Source organism: Palaemon carinicauda, chromosome 1, assembly GCF_036898095.1.
Source record: "Palaemon carinicauda isolate YSFRI2023 chromosome 1, ASM3689809v2, whole genome shotgun sequence".
Lineage (NCBI taxonomy): Eukaryota > Metazoa > Arthropoda > Malacostraca > Decapoda > Palaemonidae > Palaemon > Palaemon carinicauda.
The window spans coordinates 77,965,165-77,989,842 of NC_090725.1; the positions used below are offsets into that span (position 1 = coordinate 77,965,165).

The 24,678-nt window shown below is 38.5% G+C and overlaps 1 protein-coding gene across 2 annotated transcripts in view; it reads left to right on the forward strand.

The window, feature by feature from the left end:
- AIF (Apoptosis inducing factor) overlaps window positions 1-24,678 on the forward strand; it is a 115,686-nt gene that overhangs the window by 77,018 nt on the left and 13,990 nt on the right. For both annotated transcript variants that reach the window (XM_068382177.1, XM_068382185.1), the window contains 8 exons: window positions 312-442; window positions 3,523-3,698; window positions 6,931-7,116; window positions 7,797-7,996; window positions 8,345-8,485; window positions 11,625-11,736; window positions 11,875-12,059; window positions 13,985-14,140. In XM_068382177.1, the coding sequence (XP_068238278.1) occupies window positions 312-442; window positions 3,523-3,698; window positions 6,931-7,116; window positions 7,797-7,996; window positions 8,345-8,485; window positions 11,625-11,736; window positions 11,875-12,059; window positions 13,985-14,140 (1,287 nt within the window). The remainder of the gene's footprint in view (window positions 1-311; window positions 443-3,522; window positions 3,699-6,930; window positions 7,117-7,796; window positions 7,997-8,344; window positions 8,486-11,624; window positions 11,737-11,874; window positions 12,060-13,984; window positions 14,141-24,678) is intronic.

Here is a 24,678-nt window from a genome sequence, read left to right on the forward strand (position 1 = left end):
AAATGACTGGTGAGGTAGGTGCAGGGTTATCGATGCATGTCCATATGCTGGCTCCTCTTACATTTGAAAACTAAAGGGTTGTACATAATAGAGGAAAACATTGAAACATTGCAAATTTCTTCTTTTTTTAAGAGAATAGTACATAAATCTTTGTTAAGCATTGAAATAATCACATTAATCTTAAGTTTAATTTTTCCTTGGAGTTATTCAATTTATCTTGTGTTGAAATAATTTATGTATGTGATATATGTTAATTTCATAAGTTATCTAATTTATTTTAAAAGCACATTTTAATATGTCTCTCTTAACAGATACTTGTTGTATCGGGAGAGGGTGAGAGTCCATATATGAGACCACCACTGAGTAAGGAATTGTGGTATTCGGATGACCCAGAGACACCTTCAAAGCTTCGTTTCAAGCAGTGGAATGGCAAAGAGAGAAGGTTAGAGTAATATAAGAACATTATGTAATACTATTATCTTTCCAGCAATAATGTAGAAATAAGTTGAAATAAGGTGAAAGAGGAAAAGATAAAGTTGAAGAAAAAAATCCTTGCCTTTCTTTGTGATTGACCTGGTAGCAGTCGTGACTGCTTCACATCCTTTTTGGCTATGGTAGTAACCAAAAACTAGTTATGTAAACTTCATAGCTGCCTCACTTCCTAACTGGTCTGCCTGTCACTCTACTTGTTTATTTTCTGTTGTCTATCGCTCATCCTGGGAATGACGTATATTTTTTTTACAGTACTTTTCTCATTGGAAGAAGACTTTTTCTGTTATTTGTTATGCAAGACTTTTGAGGTATTTAATAGACAGGACACTGCCGCCATGTCTCATGTTTCTTCTGCAGTGCTTGCCTTATTTAGGGTAAAAGCTATGCAAAACTCGACTGCTTCTTCAGATTACAGCACTCCTGTGCCTGTGGCAAGACCTCAAGCACGTAGCTCTATTACCCCCTTCTTCTGTTTTCATGACACTGGTTACCATGGGATCTTTAAGGAGTAATTTCTTAAGTATTGAGGACCAGGTGTATTTTCAACAGGCACCAATATTGGGAATGTTACTTTTCCTAGGGGTTAATAATCATGACATATTCATACTAGAACTGACAGTGGCTTGCTCTGTTTCAAGGATGGATGACTGTACAAGAAGCCTAGCAGTGATGATCTGCCTTAGAAGTTGTTAAGAAAAAGCAATTATTTTCCTGACGGGTCATATTTGCTACTGGTTGCTGACTAAAGAGAAGCAGTCAATAAGCCGAGTCTCATTCATGAGGATTTTAGACATTGATACCTCATAGTGGCTTGTGGTGAGGATGGCTCGCTCCTACATTATTTATCATGATTATTGGAGAGGAGGGAGTTTATGACTGGCAGTATTTTTAGAATTCTTACTGAAGCTGATATTCTGCAAGACGGGATTTATCTTTGCTCTATATATTCTTTATGAGTATTAAGTTTTTAGTTTTTCACACAAATGAAGCAAGGATTGAAACAAATTACCCACCAAAAGAGCTAATCATTCAGGGATAAAAGAAGAGTCAGTTAATATTAACCCTTTTACCCCCAAAGGACGTACTGGTACGTTTCACAAAAGCCATCCCTTTACCCCCATGGACGTACCGGTACGTCCTTGCAAAAAAAAGCTATAAAATTTTTTTTTTTTTCATATTTTTAATAATTTTTTGAGAAAATTCAGGCATTTTTCAAGAGAATGAGACCAACCTGACCTCTCTATGACAAAAGTTAAGGCTGTTAGAGCAATTTAAAAAAAATATACTGCAAAATTTGCGGGGAAAAAAAATAACCCCCTGGGGGTTAAGGGTTGGAAATTTCCAAATACCCCGGGGGTAAATGGGTTAACATTATATTTCCTCCAACATAGATTACAGTACAAGGAACCTACAGTAACATATATAATATGCTGAGGCTCGTACTACAATTTATATGGTCGGATCCAAATCTTCATGTGGAGTAGTATTTGCTGCAACATTATGTAATGATAAAGCTAGTTTTCTTTACCCAATATTAACCCTTTTACCCCCAAAGGACGTACTGGTACGTTTCACAAAACCCATCCCTATACCCCCATGGACGTACCGGTACGTCCTTGCAAAAAACTGCTATTTATATTTTTTTTTGGATATTTTTGATAATTTCAGAAACCTCAGGCATTTTCCAAGAGAATGAGACCAACCTGACCTCTCTATGACGAAAATTAAGGCTGTTAGAGCAATTTAAATAAATTATATTGCAAAATGTGCTTGAAGAAAAAATAACCCCTGGGGGTAAAGGGTTGGAAAGTCCCAAATAGCCTGGGGGTAAAAGGGTTAGTGAGTGTGTTTTCACAGAAAAAAATGTGTAATAGGAGCAGTAGTAATATTATTAAGAGTCCCACCACTGAAATTTTTTTTCCAGTGACTATTTGAAGTACTTCAGAAAACCTTCAAATTTATAATGAAAACTTTCTTCAACAAATCAGGATTTCATTCCACAAGTTTTCTGAAGTCCATTTAAACTGAAAGATGTTGGATTCTTGCACATGGAGGCATTTAGGAAATAAAGATACTGATGTAGTAACCAAACCTGCAATTTATTTGACTAGATTAAATGTACCTGCTCCTGTCCGTGATATTTTACTCTTTTAAACCAACCATATCAGATAAATGAAAAATATTGTGAAATAATTAATCTTGTGATAGAAAACTAAAACATAAACCCAACTTTTGTGTAGTTTCTTCCGTTTAAAAAAAACCCACTGAAGTGACATTATATAGTTCTGTTCAATTAAGCTCACTTGACTCTGGGGCATTCAGTGAGTGAAAATCTTATATGAATTAAAAAAGTGTATTTTACCCCCAAAGGACGTACTGGTACGCTTCACAAAAGCCATCCCTTTACCCCCATGGACGTACCGGTACGTCCTTGCAAAAAAAAGCTATAACATTTTTTTTTTTCATATTTTTGATAATTTTTTTGAAAAAGTTCAGGCATTTTCCAAGAGAATGAGACCAACCTGACCTTCTATGACAAAAATTAAGACTTAGAGCAATTTTTAAAAAAATATACTGCAAAATGTGCTGGGAAAAAAATAACCCCCTTGGGGTTAAGGGTTGGAAATTTCCAAATAGCCTGGGGGGTAAAAGGGTTAAGAAAACCTTCTTTTGGCCCAAATGTGAGAGTAAAGAATGCCAATTATAACTTTAGATGTGAGGTTTTGGCTGTTGACTTTAAATGTTCTTGGTTACTGTAAGTACTTGTTGTTATTTTTCTCTCCTGTCGGTGTGTTGTTGAGATTGTAATTTAGTATGTGGGGCTGTGCATTTTCATCACATTTGAGAAATATAGATTTTATGAATTAAGTAATTTACAAGTAAATGTTTAGCCTCATGGAAGTGCAATATTTTTGGTAAATGGCAGACTTATGAAATACTATGAATATTATAAAACAAAATATATGCATTACTTTCTATAGTTTTACAATTTTTATCGGGTGATATTTATGTATTTATCTTAATTCACAGTATCTTCTTTGAACATGAGGAGTATTATACCCCAGTTGCAGAACTATCTACAAGGGAAAATGGTGGTATTTCTATACTCAAAGGTCGGAAAGTCGTCAAACTTGACATTCACAAGAAACGCGCTTTCATGGATGATGGGACTGAAGTATCTTATGACAAGTGCCTTATTGCTACAGGTGAGCTTGACCTTTTTGTGGGACACGCTATCAAATTTTATCTATGAGAAATGTTCTCTCTCTAAACTAATTTTGTTCCAACACGGAGTACTTACCTTGAACTACTTTCTTAGGAGTATCTGGGATCTCCTCCCAACCGACCAGAGTTTTGTGTAGTTTACCCTAGTCCCGTTTTCTATGAGGGGTAACCTCAGGTGAAGAGATACACGCCCTGAGGCTAACCCCAGGTCAGAGAGCATGCTTGCTCAGGTCTCGATCTCCAGTAAGTTCTCTGGTCGCCTCGCGATAACATCTCAAAGCTCTCTCCTTACCCAGTGCGACCCTTTGTGTCCCCGACCCCCCTTTTGTGTCTTACGCGGTCCCCACGTGGACCCATTGTGTTCATTCTATACCCTTTCTCTCTCTCTAAATAATTGTATGGTCAGGTCATGGCACTGACATACATGTCTTAAAGACTGAACATATACTTATGATTAGGGCCCAGGTTTCCTCTCCTAAGCTAGCTCGATGTTGGGTGACTAAGTAATGGCTATTGATTACACATAAGGCAGACACTTGTGCCTCCCCCAACCCCTCTTCCATACATTGAGGTTATATTTTTCCAGAAGATGGCTACAGTAGCAATATAGGTCCAGCATCGGTAATGCAGCACCTTTAATTTAGTAAACATTATGGCAACTGATTCAAATTACCTAATTACATAGAGTTTTTGACATGGAAATGTTGAGGATTTAAGATTGCCAGATTGTTAATGTTTACAGTCATTTGGCTATTCCTTTTTTTTTTTCAAATGAACCATAAGAAAAGACCTAAATGCTCCCAACCATAAAAAAAAAATTCATCTATAGCAAATAAGAATTAAACTAACCAAATATTATGCATGAAACTCTTTTTAAGTTCATTCACAACTCTGCTCAAGCAATGCTTATGTATATGTATCTTGATGCAATACTGTAATGCATGATGTAAATAGGAAAATAGCATTAAGTTAAGAGAATGTAATTTAATAGAAATGATACACAGGCAAACAAACTAGGTTTCATGAAAAAAATGACTTAAGCCTAACTTTACTACAGGCATTATGTAAATGTAGCTATACTGTATACAGTATTACAATTAGGATTACATTGGTACCTCAGTTTACGAGTTTAATTTTATCTGGGAGGACGCTCGCAAACTAGAGTGCTCAAGAATTGAAACAATTTTTCCCATAGAAAATAAAGAAGATTCACTTGCTGTACTCCACACGTCTATAAATACACTCATTTTTAAAGGTTCGTAATGCTAATTATTCATGAGATAGCCGATTTCCTGGTGTATCTTAGGGATGACGTAGGTACGTCTATCCCGGCTATCAAAGGGGTGCGTGCAGCATTAGGGCAGGTCTTCCTCCTAAAAGGCATTGACTTAGGGGCCTCCAGACAGATTTCAATGCTCATCAGGAGCTTTGAGCAGTCATGTCCCTCCCAGGCAACGAGGGTGCCACAGTGGGATATAACTAGAGTACTCATAAGCCCTATCAGAACTGCCCTTTGAGCCCCTCAAAGAGAACTAACCCAAGACAGTGGAAGACCATGGTACTGGGGCCAGAGAACAATGGTTTGATTTTGGAATGTCTTCTTAGAAGAGGTGGTTACCATAGCTAAAAGTCTCTCTTCTACCCTTACCAAGATGAAATAGCCCCTAAACAATTACAGTCCAGTAGTTAACCTCCTGATTGAAGGAGAATTTTTTGGTAACCTCAGTGTTGTCAGGTGTATGAGGACAGAGAAGAATGTGGGAAGAATAAATCGTACTAATCTGTGTACGTGTAGGCAAAAGAAAAATGAGCCGTAATCAACCAGAGAGAGGAATTCAATGTACTACCGTCTTGCCAGTCAAAAGGACCCAATAACTCGCGGTAGTATCTCAACGGGTGGCTGGTGCCCTGGCCAAACTACTACCTACAAATTTAAGAGAACCCTATCTCCAGAGTTGCTGCTGCTCTCAGACCGCAATTCTGGCAGTTGTCGCCTCCAGAGAACACACTTGTATCCCGAAGATGGTTCATCATATGGGAATGAGCGAGCAAGAGTTTCATGGGGAGTGAGCTTCCGACTTCCCTTTGCCATTGTATTCCTCCCTCCAGCAATGCTTTGAACAAGCAAAAGTCTTTATCTGTGAAAAAAGAAAATACATAATAAACATGTAAACACTTCTCAAGATGATTGATAATTGCTAACAAAAAAATATATTTGTCAATGCTCAGTCACTTTTAAACTATACTGTACAGTAAATCACAAAGGATAGAGCTGAAGTATTTCTGTGAAAAAGACTGTAAACCCAATTTTAAACATTAAAAAATCGCCGCTGACTGATTTACGCTGATTTTTTAGCGAATGAGCTGTTTCTATTCATTTTTTGTCTTGTTCACAAGTAGAGTAAGAATCTGCCCAAACACATGTAAATCTCGTTTTCCTGAGGTGGTACTGCAAGTTTTAGCGTATATTTCCGCGAAATAAGTATTGCCATTGGTGCACTTACGCTTACTCAAACGGATGACACCCTAGTGTCATTGGATCCTCAGAGGGTTAATGCAAAATCACATATTTTTCAGGAAAGTTCTGAGGAGATCCAATTTGCCCAGCTCTGTCCAATGATTCTTCTCTGTTCATAAAAAACGTTTAGATTTTCCTTGTATCTTTTAGCTTAGGCGTCTGTGGCTTCCACTGTTTATCACAGATGTTGAATGTTCTCTGCCTGTCCAGAGGTTAAGTAACAATTCTGGCATAATTCCATTGAAGAAAAATTAAATCTCTTAAATATGCAAATTTTTACATAGGTTGACAGTTACTCTTTATGTAAATGTACTCAGTTATTTGTAAGAGCTCTTCTTTTTCTTACCCATAATACTAAGGACTATCGGTAGGTTATTTACATTACTTGGTATTTTATATGATTCAATAATTTTTACCTATGGCTGTCACCATGGAATTCCATATGATTGCTGTTTTATTATGATGCTCTCTGACCCGGGGTTAGCCTTGGCGCGTATCACTCCGCCTGAAGTCGCCCCTCATAGAAAATGGGTTTAGGGTAAACTACACAAAACTGGTCAGATGGGAGGAGATCCCAGATACTCCTAAGAAAGTAGTTCGAGTTAAGTACTGTTAGGAAAAATACAAATTACTTAAAATTTGTGATTTTATTATGATTATGTCATTGAATAATTAGAGAAATCATTTTTTTACAGGGGGCCATCCTAAATCCTTACCTGTATTAGAGAGAGCTGGAGATGATGTTAAAAAGCATGTAACTCTGTTCCGCACTGTTGCTGATTACAAGAGTTTGCATGATGTTGTTAAGGAAGGAAAACATCTTACAATTGTCGGTGGAGGTTTCCTCGGGTCTGAGCTTGCTTGTGCTCTTGGACACATGGGTAAGTACAAATTTTCTTTTATTGTTTTTTGACACATTAGTTTTTACATACATACATATACCAAAGGCACTTCCCCCAATTTTGGGGGGTAGCCGACATCAACAAGAAACAAACAAAAAAGGGGACCTCTACTCTCTACGTTCCTCCAGCCTAACCAGGGACTCAGCCGAGTTCAGCTGGTACTGCTAGGGTGCCACAGCCCAACCTCCCACATTTCCACCACAGATGAAGCTTCATACTGCTGAGTCCCCTACTGCTGCTACCTACATTAGTTTTTACCTTTTATTAATTGCGTAGGTACATAATCAACAAACCAAAGGTGACCGTGTAGTGAATATAGCTGGAAGTATATTGACAACATTGGTGATCTATTTGAAGTGATTGCTTGTACGTGTATATAGTATTTCTTTTAGAAACTCAGAATTAGGAATTTTCTTTATTGTATTGCAATAAGTTTTATATATATAATAACTTGTAGATTGACAGGTTTTGTGATATATTATTTTGAATAAAGTTTTAATATTTGATAACATAGCGACAAATTCTGAGATGTAAAGTTCATTTGTAGAGGAAAAGATATTTCCAAAGAATTTTTTTTTTTATTTGATGATGAAATTATACTAATCATATTGTGAGGTATTGCCAATTCATGTAAATTTTTTCTCTCCCCCCCCCCCCAGTTAAGAGTTCCAATGGCTCTGTCACTCAGATATTTCCTGAATCAGGGAACATGGGTAAAGTTCTACCAGATTACCTCTCTAATTGGACTACTCAGAAAGTCAAGTCAGAGGGAGTGAACATTGTATCAAATTCTTATGTTAAAAGTGCAAAAACTACAGAGGATGGAAAGGTGTCCTTAATTCTAAACTCTGGCGACGAGGTGTGTATTTTTTTTTTATTTGTTAATGAATGAGTTCATACTGTTTCTTGAATTTTAGAAAAATAAATTGTTTGAAAGTACTATGGGCTAGTGCCATTTTTATGAATTTACTATAGTCCATTTCTTTTAGCGATGTATATTTGCACCGACTCGCAGCGGTGCCCTTTTAGCTCGGAAAAGTTTCCGGATCGCTGATTGGTTGGACAAGATAATTCTAACCAATCAGCGACCAGGAAACTTTTCCGAGCTGAAAGGGCACCGCTGTGAGTCGGTGCAAATATGCATCGCTAAAAGAAATAGACTATAGTTATGGGGACATCATTTAGTAACTGGTGGTTTGCATTTCAGATTGTAACTGACCATGTTATTGTAGCTGTTGGTTTGGAACCAAATGTGCAATTAGCAGAGACGTCAGGTCTTGAGATTGATGAGACGCACGGTGGCTTTAGGGTTAATGCAGAATTAGAAGCTCGCTCCAACCTGTGGGTGGTGAGTTATATTTAGTTTCAAAGAAAACATATTACTTTTGAATTAGAAATGTGATATAGAAGCATGTATATAAAAAGTGGATACTTTAGTATTTAATAAGGTAATTTCTCAATAAGAAATTGAGTATGTTTAAAAGAAAGTAATACTGTATACTCTTATTTATACATTCATTCTACACTTGATTTCTTTGAAAACTGGTAGTAATCTGTGAATGCAGTCAGCCTTCGATATTCGCATGTTTTATCTTCGCAATCCAGCTATTTGCGATACAGAGAACCATATAAGTTATTAAATAAGAATTCACCCATTTCTAGTTACGTGACAAGTACTCTATTTGACTTATTAGATAAAATACACCCATTTCCGGTTTCACAACAAGTACTCTCGCCAGTCAACGTTTACAAACCGACCCGCGCTCCTTTGCATCTGGTCGTCTACACCACCTCTCCCTCTCTGGACAGCACAGCAGCCACCTCTCGCTGACAGATATACATGAAATACTGTTTCTAGCTAACACATGTCAACTATTCATTTGTAAACCCATTGTATAGTAATTACAATAATAAAAATTATCAAAGGAATTCCATACATACATTATGTATAAGTGATATATGATGCTGATGAAAAATACAAATTTGCAATACAGTTAAAAGAAAGATTCTCTCTCTCTCTCTCTCTCTCTCTCTCTCTCTCTCTCTCTCTCTCTCTCTCTCTCTCTCATATATATATATTTACGTACATATAACATAATGATTTTTGCTGAGAGTTAGTTAGTTTATGATTGTTTAGACAAGACTGTCTAGATAAGGGCTCTTTCCAGTTCACGTACACTATGTACTGTAGTTTATGTGTAGCGTATACTTAAGACGTTAGTGCGTTACATTTTACAGCTAGAACTTTGTAAACGTAAATGATGTTTTACAGTTTCTTTATCATATTTTTCACTTGTGGTAGGATAAGTATTCATAGGTTCAGTGAACTATTAATAGTGTATTTGTAGTATTATACTGTTTACTAAACCTTTAAACATAACATTCAATTTCGTCAGCAGACTGACATTATCACATTCTATAATATCAGGATTTTTAAAAGGTAATTGTGCTTCATTAAATAATTTTCGTACTTTTGTTTTCAATTTCGGGTGCACTTCAACCATCATCTATCAGTGACTTTTTTTACTCTACACTATCAGTGAGTGCTGTTAGATATGAACAAGTGTTTTGTTGATACATATACAAATCATGGTGGGGCGATGACTTTCGTGTTATGTACTGTAACTGTTAATAATTTACAAGTACCTCTCAAAATTAGTAAGAACTTAAATACCATAATAGAAACCACATGGAAAAACAATATAGTGCAGTACAGGTGGTTACCTAGTGTTTTGGTCAACTGCAGGTAAGGCAATGGTCAGCGAGTTGGTAGGTTATGAGTTGACCCACCTTAAGGCAGCAAGCATTCACTGACTCTCGATCTTTGCAGATATCTTTGTTACCTAACCTCTGCAAATATAGAGGGCTGACTATATATTTAAACTGACACAAAGACATGAAGTTTTTTGCCCTTTCACAGTTTTTACATAACGTCACCCTCATAAAGTAACTGCCTAAGTCATTTTCTCCACTTGTTGGGAAATCAAAGAAAAACCTTCTCATTTCCTTATTCTTTATATCATTGACTTGAGCTTCAATTCACAAATTCTTAACAGAAGAATTTGTGAATTAGAATTTGTGAATTGAAGCTTAATACAATGATATAAAGAATTAGGAAATGAGAAGGTTTTTTTATTTCCCAATAAGTGGAGAAAATTACTTAGGCAGTTACTTTATGAGGGTGACGATAATGAAACTTGGGTTTGTTTGCTTCAATCCTATTACCCGTATGTTGCCTAAATTTCAAACATGAAATCCTATTTGCACCACCTTTGATCATAACTGAAAAGCCTGTCATGTCCATGCTCAGACCATCAATTAACCCTTTTACCCCCAGGCTATTTGGAAATTTCCAACCCGTAACCCCCAGGGGGTTATTTTTTTCCCAGCACATTTTGCAGTATATTTTTTTAAATTGCTCTAACAGCCTTAATTTTTGTCATAGAGAGGTCAGGTTGGTCTCATTCTCTTGGAAAATGCCTGAATTTTCTCAAAAAATTATCAAAAATATGAAAAAAATATTTTTATAGCATTTTTTGCAAGGACGTACTGGTACCTCCATGGGGGTAAAGGGATGGCTTTTGTGAAACGTACCGTTACGTCCTTTTTGGGGGTAAAAGGGTTAATATTATATGTAACTCACTTTACTGTGTAACTTTGCAGTGTTATCTTCAAGTTGATATCCAAGTTTTGCCGTTTGTGAGCTTTACCTACAGTGTGTACCATCCTTTTCTCTGCTTTGCCATCTTCCCTTGCTTTGCTACTTTTAGTCATTTTTGCATCCAATTTGTTTGGTTAATGATTTTACTGATTTTTATTTTTTATTTAATGATTATTCTATTTTACCCTTCCCCTTTTGCATTGCATTTATTTTCTTGTAACTATTTATTTTTTTATGTGTATAACGTTGTGATGATGGTCATGTCTGCTTTGTGGGTGTGAAATTGATGGGCAACCTACTGAGTATTTTTGTTAATGCTATTGTTTATTGTGTATACTGTAATATGTTTTTGTCAGCCCTCCTTTACCAAACATTCCTATGCTTTCAAATACTGCAAATATCGATTGGGCGTGTGACCAAAGTCCTCCGTTACCTTAAGAGAGCCCCAGACAGACTGTTAAATCGACTTTTTGTCTTTTGCTTCCAGACCTATTCTATTTAGCGTTAAATAATTTTGAGTGGATGCTCATAAAGATTTATGGAATGCCTAGCCTTTCCGACGAATGTAAATGATTAGCCAGCCTTCTTCATGGCCATGGGAATGAATGTTTTCATTCCTTTTTCTTATCTACTGGTTTAGAATTGAGTTCATTGTCTTTGTAGTGATCAGTTAAGGCATGTGTGTATGAGAATAAAATGAAGCAAAAGAATGTCCAAATAACTAGAGAAATGCCGTACTGCTAGATTTCTTTATTTTTTACTTTGTGTGAAACAATGCTTGAACTATTTTCACTCAAAAGTTTTTCATTAATATTTGTTCCATTAGGCTGGTGACGCAGCATGCTTCTATGACATCAAGTTGGGCCGTCGACGTGTGGAACATCATGACCATGCCATTGTATCGGGAAGGCTGGCAGGAGAAAACATGACTGGTGCAGGTAAAAAATTATAAGTATTATGTATCTGACCTTGCTTTTGAAAATTCTTGATTGACCAGCTTCATCACATTTCATTACTTTAAAAAATTCTACTTACTATAGCTATAAAATTATAATAACTTTAATTTTCTTTGACAGGGAAACCATACTGGCATCAGAGTATGTTCTGGTCTGATCTTGGGCCAGATGTTGGATATGAAGCGATCGGCATTGTTGACTCATCTTTACCCACCGTTGGGGTTTTTGCGAAAGCAACTGCCAAAGACACTCCCAAAGCTGTTGTGGAAGAGACTGGGGAAGGAATAAGATCAGAAACAGAACAGGTGTGGTGCTTTGACTTTTTAGAGTAAATTTAAATACAAACAGTTTAGTACCACAGTTTACGTCGGTTTGATGTATGTCACTTATCCTAAAATAGTAAAATCAAAAGTAAAATCTGTGTTATGCTGTTATATGTTGTGGCAAGATGCAAAAACACAAATCACACACCCTGAATTCAATCTTACGAACACAATAGTACCTCAACACAAACTTTCCCTTATGTTATAAGTAACTGAACTCTTAAACGGAATGGCATTAAACTAAACATAATTATTAAAACTATAAACATCATCAAATACCAATGCCATCTTATAACCTGATATACAAAATACCAAGAAAATTAGATATATACGAGGTCCTCAGGTTACAACGGAATCCTTTTCTACACTACTTAGGAAATCTATTTTTGTCATGAGTCTGATTAATGCACATAAAATAAACTATGTACATACATGCATACTATATATGTATAATATACTTAAGAAAAGAGAGAAAACAATCCCTCACTATTCATAATTTGGATTGCTGCATGGACAAAGGGTAGTACTGTACAGCATATATTTAAGCTTACTATAGTTTATCCTTAACAGTTTTAAATTAAGAATTAACCATGTACTGATAACAACCATTCATGAAATATATAATTGCTCAACTAAAAGTAATGAAGCCAGCACCGCTTCAGTCGAGTTAAAGTTACACTCTAGAACCAGTACTGTACTGAACACCTTTCAGGAGGATTGAAACGAAGTTGCCAAAGGCATTTTATATTTTCCTTCATACATATTTATGACATTTGCTGTTCATAGTATGTATACTACTACTATTTTCATTGTAAATTATGTATTTACTAATTTAGAATGGAATTTTTAAAAATTTGTTTTTAAGCCATTTTTCATTGTTATTGCTTGAAGTAGACACCAACTTAAGGTCGTGTGAAACGGCGTAGCACAGGTCTTATTTCCATGTATAACGTTTAATGATAACGATATAAAGTCAGAACTGATACTGTATACTGTTTATTAAACCAACATGAAGACGGAACTGACGTATGGTAGACTGACATAAAGACGTGTAGATGGTGGTTTCAATACTGACCCAAAATTCATATGCTGTTCAGTCTTCAAATTAAAAGCAGGGCCAAAATGGAAATAAGATAACTTTAAAGATTTTATGTAAACCTTATGTTCCTACCAGCATGACATAGTGGGGAATACTGTGTAAATAACACTTTCCCCATTGTCACCCTCTTGGTTTCTTCTGCGTTATTAGTTTGGTTTCTCCTGAGTTATTAGTATGGAAAAGAAAAAAAATCTGATTCACTGTGAGTGAAGAGACTGATGGGCAAATTCATGAATTTCAGGTAAGTATTGATATAGATAATGTTACTTTAAAAATTGGGTTTATTTTTATGCAAATGATATGAAACACTTATGGAATACTAAATTGCCCTGCTTGGAGGGATGGTGGTCCTCAGTTTTCAAACTCTGAAGTAAATACTGTATGTCAAATTCCAGAAGTTGAACTTTTGAATTTAGTTTAGTATAAATATATCTTGTTCCATGTAGCTCGTACCTATATACTGTTTTGATTTGATAAATGGGAGTGATAACCAATTTGCTTCATATAGAAATAGAGTTGAAATTTTTGCCTATCATGTTGCTACAAACTGAAAAACTACCTAAATTATTTACTGTTTATTCTCTCTGAGAAGAATATTTTAAAGGCCTTAAAATTTCAGTGCTATTGTAAGAATACAGGACAATTTATTGTGGTTTTGAGTGTACCTTTTTTGCTTTGGTCATAGGTTAAATGTTACAAAACTCAAAATTTTATGAGTTATCTGGGTAACAAGCAATTTTTTGCAGATTTAATTTTAGCTTTTCAACTCTATAGATTTACTCATTCAATAAGATATTTATTTTTATAGATGGCCACTGAAACTTCCTTAGCACATTCAAGCGCACCTCATGCACCGGTCAAGGGTGAGGACTATGGTAAAGGGGTTATATTCTACCTGAGAGATAATGTTGTGGTTGGAATCATCTTGTGGAATGTGTTCAACCGGATGCCAATTGCCCGCAAGGTAAGTTCTTACAGAATAAGTAAAAGGAAATTCTCAGTAAAATGGTTTTAACAAAACTTCTCTCTCTGTAGGTATATTGTACAGTATTTGATTTAGGTTAAATAACTATCTGTATTTGAGAAAAAATTATGCTGTAGCTAATTACAACAAATGAACACAATGGAGTTGGTGAAATTACAGACTATCTGCAGGAGCAAGTGATATCGCAAAGCCGTACGAGTTCACTGGTAGAATTTACCATATTTGTTCATTGGTTCTATTAGGGATCAAAGATGCCCATCCCTTAATGTAGTCAATGAAGGTATAATGGATATTTGTTCAAACTCGGAGACTTACCTCGAACTACTTTCTTAGGAGGTACTTGGAATCTCCTCTCAACCGACCAGAGTTTTGTGTAGTTTACCCTACTTCCGTTTTCTGTGAGGACCACCTCAGGCGGAAGGATACGTGCCCTGAGGCTAGTCCCGAGCCAGGTCGCGTGTTAGCTTGGGTCTCGACCCTCAGTAAGTTCTCTAGTCGCGTCGTGATACCATCCCGACGCTCTCCTTTCTCAGTGCGACCCTTTGTGTCCCCGACTCGCGTATTTATAGTATATGTCATACATCATTCCTCTAATTTTGTCTCTAATTTCAATTGTTCAAAATTAATACCCCTTCTAATACTATTTATTTCTTTATCTGATAGTTTGTAAGGGATAGGATAGCCACAGAACAAGAGAGAAAGGGAGGTTTGACTTGGAGAGCTGAGACATGAATTCCTGTAGCAAAGGAATATGGAGAGTGTTTTGAGGAAAAGCTTTTGAAATTGGTCTGCATTGTAGAAAATATAGTGTCAGGTAAAAAATGTACAAGTATATTTGGGTAAAGGAAAATGGTTATGAGTCTTAATTTTGTTGCTGTACAGATTGGAGGAAATAACAAGTTTCTATTTATAATACAATACACTGGAACCACGAATGTTTTGAGATACAACAGAAAATTTTCGAAAATATATGCTTTGATATACAACGAAGTATTTGAGATACGATTTTGGGATGTGATAGTTCTATAGGCGACCGATAGATGGCGTTCGGTCTGTTTGTTTGTTATTGCTGCATCCTTAAAACTTCGTTGTGTAGTTCGTTGTACAGTATTTCTGTCTATTTTTTGTGTTATTTTGTCTATTTTATTATTTACCATGGGTCACAAAGCTAAAGACAAAGCAGGTGATAAGAAAAAAATCCAAGAAAATGTTTTCGAAAAGGCAATAATGCTTCCAAAACGAAATAAAATATTTGGTGTGAGAGAGAAATATGAATGGTTCTCTCTCTCTCTCTCTCTCTCTCTCTCTCTCTCTCTCTCTCTCTCTCTCTCTCTCTCTCTCTCTCTGTGTAATAAATGAAATCTTTTTTTTCTTTGCTAAATCTCTTTTGACGCTGTATAATCAAGCACCACAGAGCTAAAAACTATAAAATATCTTGCATCGGCGGTAGCATGTCTTATTAATAAGGGAATTATTTGATTCAAAAATTGAGGTTGACGACGGACTAGGCAGGGTTGATCAGCTGATTTGAATGTAAACAATGCATAAGATTATAGTTCGCTATGTTTTTAATTATAAATACGATACTAAAATGTGAATATTACATGCATTATTATTGGATACAGTTAAGTAAAACGCCAGTGAGAAATAAGAACGAAACAAAATGACAAAGAGACGAGACGGGGAAGCGGTAGCGTGAGTGCATGTGTTCAGATTGTCTGGACCTTGCAGTAGCACACTTCCTAAGATAAATCTACGCTAAATCAAATAAATTAGCGAAATCTATGAATTTGGGAAATGCGAGAAGGAATGGAAAATAAGAATGGGAATACGTGGAATGAGGGATAAGAAGGCGTTTAGAATGATTAATTAGATAAAAATGACGAATGAATGCTAGAAAAGTGAAGATGAATAAAATCGCGAAAAATAAAGACAACCCAAAGAGTTGGCACGATAGGCCCAGACCTGAAAGTGATGAAAGTCTGGAAAGTGAGGCCAAAAAGGCCAGACATGAAGGTGATGATGAGTAAGTGTTTACACAATTAAAAAACTAAATAAAAATTTGTTTAGCAATGTTATTTCATATTTGTTTATTACGTAGTTATTAGTGTACGTACGTAAATGAAAAGAAAACAAATCGTTCCCTGCTACCCCTCCCTACCTCCTCCTCCTGCTGGCCTCACGTCATCTTTCGTTGTGGTAAGTTGAATTCCTTTATTTTTTTTTTATTGATCTTACTAAATTTATTATCATTTATCACATCACTATGTTATTTTATCATTATGTGTGTTATTACTCGTTTATTTGTGTATAAATTGTGTATATTATATGTAATTTTGCTGTGTTTTGGTGTGGTTTAATAGCGCTAGAACGGATTAATACATATTACATTATTTTAAATGGGAAAAACTGCTTTGAGATACAACTGTTTTGATATACAACGATGGTAACGGAACGAATTAAGTTCGTATGTCAAGGTTCCACTATAGCGAGAAGAGCATTGGCTGTATGTATATTATTATTTGTTTAAATATTAAGGCCAAGGTAAATGGGTTTGAGTTAGGAAAAGATGCAAGTAAGTAGCTGTAAGAACAATTGATATATAAAATGGGGAAAACCATTGGCTGGAGATATATTTAGTTATTATTTAGATCAGTGGTTCCCAACCTTTTTCCTGTCATTTCCCCCCTGCACCCAGTGCAACCCTCCAGATTTCCCCCTTCATGTGTATGAGGGAAAGAGTAGTTGAAACACACTGTGACGACTTACTAATTTATTTTTCCATTATACAAGTATACTGATAAACAAATAGTTAAAGAGTAAAATGGATAGAGAGCGGTTAGTAACAACTAACCGCATAGCCATAGAGCTATGAGGTTAGTTGTTACTAACCGCTCTCTATCCATTTTACTCTGTAACTATTTGTTCATCAGTATATGGAGAGCGGCTAGTAGCAAAATAAAAGGAATTAGTGAGAAGGTTGGGGCTGCTTCTTGTGCACCAGTGTATCAATATCAGGGCTAGCTTTATCACCTGATACTTTTTTAGTTAGTAAGTAGTGTAATTATTTCCCCCCTGGTAGCTTCAAATTTCCCCCAGGTTGGGAACCACTGATTTAGATGATGATAAAGCACTGTAGATGGAAGTTGGGAGTTGAGGAAAAGGGGTAATGAGCAGTTGTGTAATGGTGAGAAGAGCAGGGACGATGCATTCATAGTTGTTATTTGGATGAAGATAAAGTTAAGGTAGATGAGGACTTATGAATAGGTGTAAATGAGTAGCTGTACATAAGTGAGAAGAGCTGTGGCTGGATGTATTCATAGTTATTATTTTAGAATCAGTTTGTGGTTCACGATGCTGAAAGCTCAAGCCATTCGTGGGTCTTGTTTTCTTTAAGGATGATGTGGGTGCCTTTGATTACCTCAAGTAGGCAATGATGTTTATGATATATGGGGTTTAGGACTAAAGCCCAAGCACTGGGGGGACTGAAGAAGTCCTTCAAAGCTATACGTACACGTATACATGCATATTCATATATACAGTAGTACATTAATATATTTGCACATCATTTATGCATTAGTTAAAAGTTAAAAATATATCTTAAAAACTACATATACAGTATGAAATAAATTCATTAAAAATTTGAATGGTGGAAATTTATTTTAAGTTTCAATGAAAACTTTTATAAATTTTAAAAATATAATATGGGCATCCATATCTGGCTCATCCCATAAAATTTCTGCCAATCAGATTTATACATTGAACAGTGCGCTGGAATATGCTCAACACACATTGGTACACTGTTTCCTTCCAAAATATGATTTTGTTGGGCATATGTGCCTAACGATCATACAACTTTAAACAATTACAGTCCTTCTCTCAGTCTGTTCCAACGCAAAATACTATGAAGTATTATTTTTCAATATTAAACTTACCCGATAATCATGTAGCTGTCAACTCCGTTGCCCGACAGAATTCTACGGGAGGGATACGCCAGCTATCACTATACTAGAAGGGGGTGTACTCACAAGCGCCACCTGTGGCCAGGTACTACAGTACTTGTTGTTGACGCCACCTCACTTTTTCCTCTGTCGTGCTTCCGGCAAGACGTTCTTGGATACGCTTATGATTTTGGAGTATTGTTCACGGTTTGGTGAAGTATTTCTCTAAAATTTGCAGCTATTCGCTATACTAGAAACTTCTATATTAGCTTAGTTAGCTTTTGGAATTAATTTAATTATGGTGACGAAGAGAGTATGAACTCTCTTTCACCTTTAAATGGCCGACCCTTCCCTTAGACGGAAGTGTTGGTGTCTAAGAGAGTATAGACTCTCTTTCTTAATTTTGCTTAACAAAGTTATAGATTTATTTTATATCTCTCCGCCTTTTATAGGCCTCTTCGATTAACTTCCTTTTATTATAAAATTATTAAAATTAATTTTTATATATTCGACCTTTCCTAATGGTAGGCGGTCTTTTCTTGTACCGAAGTTAATTAACATTGAGCCCGTCATTTCGGTTTTACCTGTTAACATATTATGCTATTTTAATGTTTTTGAAAGAATTTCTTTGATAGTCTCGTACTGTTTTCAAAGTTGAACTAACGTTTTGTTTTGTCTCTGCAGTTGTTGACGTTTCAGAACGTTCAACTTGCGCTCTATCGTTACGATAGAGAGAGAATTTTCACGGTGTCACGTTGCAGTAAGAGTAACCGTGTCTAGCGTTTTGTTCATTCTTTCTTAACTTAATGGTTTTAATTCTACAAAGGAACTTTTCATTTTGGGAAATATTTTCCTTTAACAATAATATGTTTTAACGATATATATGATTGGGCTCTTCTCTCAGGTTCTAAGTCAAGAGAGAGAGAGAGAGAGAGAGAGATAGAGACGGAGGGAGAAAGAGGAGGATAAACGTTTCGTTCAAGCGAGTAACGTTGTTATCGTTTTTGCTCTTCTCCCTAGTCTCTTTAGGGGAAGAAGGTAAACGTTTCTAGAGTTTTTCTTGTTCTCAAGCTTTATGCGGTGAGAGATTTTAAACGTAGTTTATTTGATCTAGTGTTTAGTCTCTTTCCAGCCACTGAATTATTTATCTTTCATTAGATTTTTCTGTTACATTGTAATTCTGTTTTCGCAATTACTAACTTTTGAGAAAGGATAGAATTGCGTGTTTCAGGTACAAACCACTTAAAGTTTCGAGTTCAGTGAAATAAGTGCAAACAGAAAATCAAAAGTGATAAGTGATTAGCGCAAAGTGTGTCAGTGTTGTGCGTGAGGGTACTTCTGTGCGTGCCAGTCGTCCTCCCAGTCCGGGACCTCTTGCAAGCTCCCAAGCCCAGGGGAGAAGCAATGTCGAAGGGCAAAAGGGTTCGGCAGGCCTTGATCGGCGCACAGAAGTATCCTCGGTGGTTGCGGGCGTGTCTTAAGAGACCGTCACTCCCACCCGCAGACGATTGAGCCCTTATTTTGCTCGTCTGCAGAAGAAATTTCGGGGAGAAACGCTGGTCTCAGGTCTCAAGACCTCTTAAACGTAAAGTCCAGACCTATGCCAGACGTACGAAGTTAGAGTTCAACAACCCGGATGCAGTCATTGGGTTAGCTCTGACTCTCCTCAGTCTCAGGTGACTGCACACCTCCTAAGAGAGGTAAGGCGATGCCACAACAGACCTTATCGTCTGTTGATCCCAAGACGACTTTGCTGCAGTCCATGCAGTCGCAGCTTGGGGTCTTAATGCGTGAGTTTCAGGCTGAGAAGGTTACACCTCCTCTTGCGAACGCTCCGCCTCTCCGCAGTCCAGTCTGCCAGGCGTACGAAGTTGAGGTTCCTCAGGCTACCTTACCGCGTTCTGAGTTGCCAGTTACCAGCAGTGTGCAGCAACCTCCGCCTCCTCCTGCGAGAGCTCCGCCTCACCGCAGTCCAGTCTGCCAGGCGTACGAAGTTGAGGTTCCTCAGGCTACCTTACCGCGTTCTGAGTTGCCAGTTACCAGCGTTGTGCAGCAACCTTAACCTTCCTTAAGGCAACCTCAGCAATGGGAGCAGGAGTCTTATGCCTTACTTCCTCCGCTTCCGCTTGCGGTTCCACCAGCGAGGCAACAATCTCTTGAGGTACGACAACCTCTTCCATCAATGAGGCAGCCACCTCAGCACTCGCTGCAGCTTAGGCTAGCTCCTCAGGAACCTCAACTCGCGAGACAAGAACTGCGTTCTGCGCAGCCGCTATCTCAACTCTCGCAGCTCACACCTCAGGAACCTTAACTCGTTCCTCAGGAACCTGCTACTGCGCATCCGCAACCCTTACAGCAAGCGCAACTCTTGAGGCAGCAACCTCATGCTATGAGTCAGCCACCTCAACGCATGCATCTGCCACTTTCTCCTCAACTTGAGAAATAACAATGACAATAATAACACCTCATTACTTTCATAACTTGCATTTGTAATCATATACATGTATGCCTACACAAACATTATGATAATGGAGGTTATTTGTCTTACTTATATAAAAATATATATGTATTCCTTACAATATATTTTTAACAATATCGCAAAATATGGCATGAGTTATGAATGTAAGGTAAATATTATGTTGATATTAAAACCCCATGCAAGCATGCATGAAGCACTCTAGCACTGGTCATGGAATTTCTGAGAAATGTTAAACGCCATGCAACACGCTCTGCTTACCTTACAGCATGCTCTACATACAGCATGCTCTGCATACAGCATGCTCTGCATACAACATGCTCTGCATACAGCATGCTCTGCATTCAGCATGTTCTGCATACAACATGCTCTACATACAGCATGCTCTGCATACAACATGCTCTGCATACAGCATGCTCTGCATTCAGCATGCTCTGCATACAACATGCTCTGCATACAACATGCTCTACATACAGCATGCTCTGCATACAGCATGCTCTGCATACAACATGCTCGGCATACCTTACCGCTTGCTTCTCAGTCATACATCTTTGGTTGTTGCCAACTCACTAGACTGTCAAGCAGTTTCATAATGTTGCCTTCTAGTCTGCTGCTTTTGCACCATTGAAACCCTCACTGAGAGAACTTAACTTTTCTCGGATATGGTCCCTGTAGATGAGAAAGTGCTTTTCTCCCTCCTTCTGATATTCCCTTGAGGACTCTGTCATTTGGAGAGGAGCCTTTAGCTGCGTAGCCTCCTATGGACTTTTATTTAAGCATAACATGCTTCCAGGGAAGGTAATGGTTCCACTTCAGTCACTAACCCCGTCTGTTACCACACCTGCTCCCATAGACCTTGAGCTGTGTTGCAAGACATACAGTCCAAGCTTAGTCCTTGTTAAAGGATTTTTTGTTTACGGAGTCAGTGTGTCACTGGGAAGACGTTCAACAACCAGCAGAAGTGACTTGTTGTGACGCAGTGCGGCAACCTCAGCAACCCGATAAGGAGTTGTCTGTACGACCCAGACAGTCTAGACAGCTTCGGGTTGTCACTGTACTTCCTCGCTTCCCCATGGTTGACAGTTCACAGACTGTGCAGCAGTACCATGATCTTGTGTCCGGCTCCGTCAGACGACTGGCTTTTAAGAGCTCACACAAGTCGTCGCTGTCTGGAGATTCTCAGATGGACTATGGATCTGACCAAGGAACTGGGCCTCCTGGTCAATTTTGAGGAGTCTCAGCTCATCCCATCCCAGACCATTGTCTCCCTGGGTATGGATCTTCAGAGTCGAGCTTTTCGGGCTTTTCCGTCGGCCCCAAGGATCTTCCAAGCCCTAGAATGCATCCAGAGCATGCTGAGAAGGAACCGATGCTCAGTCAGGTAGTGGATGAGTCTAACAGGGACACTTTCATTGCTGGCCCTGTTCATCGTGTTAGGGAGAATCCACCTCCCCCCCTTCAGTATCATCTAGCTGCTCACTGGATAAAGGACATGATGCTAGAGACGGTCTCAGTTCCTGTTTCCGAAGAGAGGAGGTCTTCTCTCGCGTGGTGTAAGAACAGCTTTCTTCTCAAGGAAGTCTACCTTTGGCTGTTCAGAAACCCGACCGCCGTCTCCTCTCGGACACATCAGACACGGGCTGGGGTGCGACTTTGGACGGACAGGAATGATCGAGAACATGGAATCAGGAGCAAAGGACACTTCACATCAATTGCAGGAGTTGTTGGCGGTTCTTCTGGCCTTGATAAACTTCAAGTCCCTCCAGCTTAACAAAGTGGTGGAGGTGGACTCTGACAACACCACAGCCCTGGCTTACACCTTCAAGCAGGGAGGGACTCTTTCGTGAAGTTGTTCTAGATCGCAAGGGACCTCCTCATCTGGTCTAAAGATCGAAAGCTCACGCTGGTAACGAGGTTCATTCAGGGCGGTATGAATGTCATGGCAGATCACCTCAGCCGGAAGGGTCAGGTCATCCCCACAGAGTGGACCCTTCACAAGAATGTTTGCAGCAGACTTTGGGCCCTGTGGGGTCAGCCAACCATAGATCTGTTCGCTACCTCGATAACCTAGAGACTCCTATTGTATTGTTCTCCGATTCCAGACCCAGCAGCAGTTCACGTGGATGCTTTTCTGCTGGATTGGTTCCATCTCGACCTGTATGCATTCCCGCCGTTCAAGATTGTCAACAGGGTACTTCAGAAGTTCTCCTCTCGCAAAGGGACACGGCTGACGTTGGTTGGCTCCGCTCTGGCCCGCGAGAGAATGGTTCTTAGAGGTACTGCAATGGCTGGTCGACATTCCCAGGACTCTTCCTCTAGGAGTGAACCTTCTACGTCTACCTCACGTAAAGAAGGTACACCCGAACCTCCACGCTCTTCGTCTGACTGCCTTCAGACTTTCGAAAGACTCTCAAGAGCTAGGGGCTTTTCGAAGGAGGCAGCCAGAGCGATTGCCAGAGCAAGGAGGGACATCCACTCTCAGAATCTATCAGTCTCAAGGGGAAGTCTTCCGTAGCTGGTACAAGACCAATGCAGTTTCCTCAACCAGTACCACTGTAACCCAGATTGCTGACTTCCTGTTATATCTAAGGAAAGTAAGATCCCTTTCAGCTCCTACGATCAAGGGTTACAGAAGTATGTTGGCAGCGGTTTTCCGCCACAGAGGCTTGGATCTTTCCACCAACAAAGATCTACAGGACCTCCCTAGGTCTTTTGAGACCTCAAAGGAACGTCGGTTGTCCACTCCAGGCTGGAATCTAGACGTGGTCCTAAGGTTCCTTATGTCATCAAGATTTGAACCTCTCCAATCAGCCTCTTTTAAGGACCTCACATTTAAAACTCTTTTCCTCGTGTGCTTGACAACAGCTAAAAGAGTAAGTGAGATCCACGCCTTCAGCAGGATCATTGTTTTCACATCTGAAACGGCTACATGTTCCTTGCAGCTCGGTTTTTGCTAAACGAGCTTCCTTCACGTCCTTGGCCTAAGTCGTTCGAGATCCCAAGCCTGTCCAACTTGGTGAGGAATGAACTGGAGAGAGTACTTTGCCCAGTTAGAGCTCTTAGGTACTATCTAAAAAGGTCTTAACCTTTACAAGGACAATCAGAAGCCTTATAGTGTGCTATCAAGAAACCTTCTTTTCCAAGTTCTAAGAACTCAGTTTCTTACTATTCAGGCTTCTGATTAGAGAAACACATTCTCATCTGAAGGAAGAAGACCTTGCTTTTGCTGAAGGTAAGGACACATGAAGTGGGACCTGTGGCTACTTCAGTGGCCTTCAAACAGAGCCATTCTCTGCAGAGTGTTATGGATGCAACCTATTGGAGAAGCAAGTCAGTGTTCGCATCATTCTATCTCAAAGATGTCCAGTCTCTTTACGAGTACTGCTACACCCTGGGACCATTCGTAGCAACGAATGCAGTAGTAGGCGAGGGCTCAGCCACTACATTCCCATAATCCCATAACCTTTTAACCTTTCTCTTGAATACTTTTTATGGGTTGTACGGTCGGCTAAGAAGCCTTCCACATCCTTGTTGATTTGGCGGGTGGTCAATTCTTTCTTGAGAAGCGCCGAGGTTAAAGGTTGTGATGAGGTCCTTTAGTATGGGTTGCAGCCCTGTATACTTTAGCACCTTTGAGTTGATTCAGCCTTCCAAGAGGAACGCTGCGCTCAGTAAGGAAGACGATCTTATTAAAGGCAGAGTAACGGTTCAAGTCGACTTCCTTACCAGGTACTTATTATTTCATTGTTATTGTGGATAACTGATTATATGAAATACGGGATACTTAGCTATCCTTTGGTCTTGTACACTGGTTTTTCACCCACCCCCCGCCTGGGTGTGAATCAGCTACATGATTATCGGGTAAGTTTAATATTGAAAATTGTTATTTTCATTAGTAAAATAAATTTTTTGAATATACTTCCCGATAATCATGATTTAATTGACCACACCCTTCACTCCCCATAGAGAACCAGTGGACCGAGGAAAAAGTGAGGGTGGCGGTCAACAACAAGTACTGTAGTACCTGGCCACAGGTGGCCGCTTGTGAGTACACCCCCTTCTAGTATAGTGATAGCTGGCGTATCCCTCCCGTAGAAATC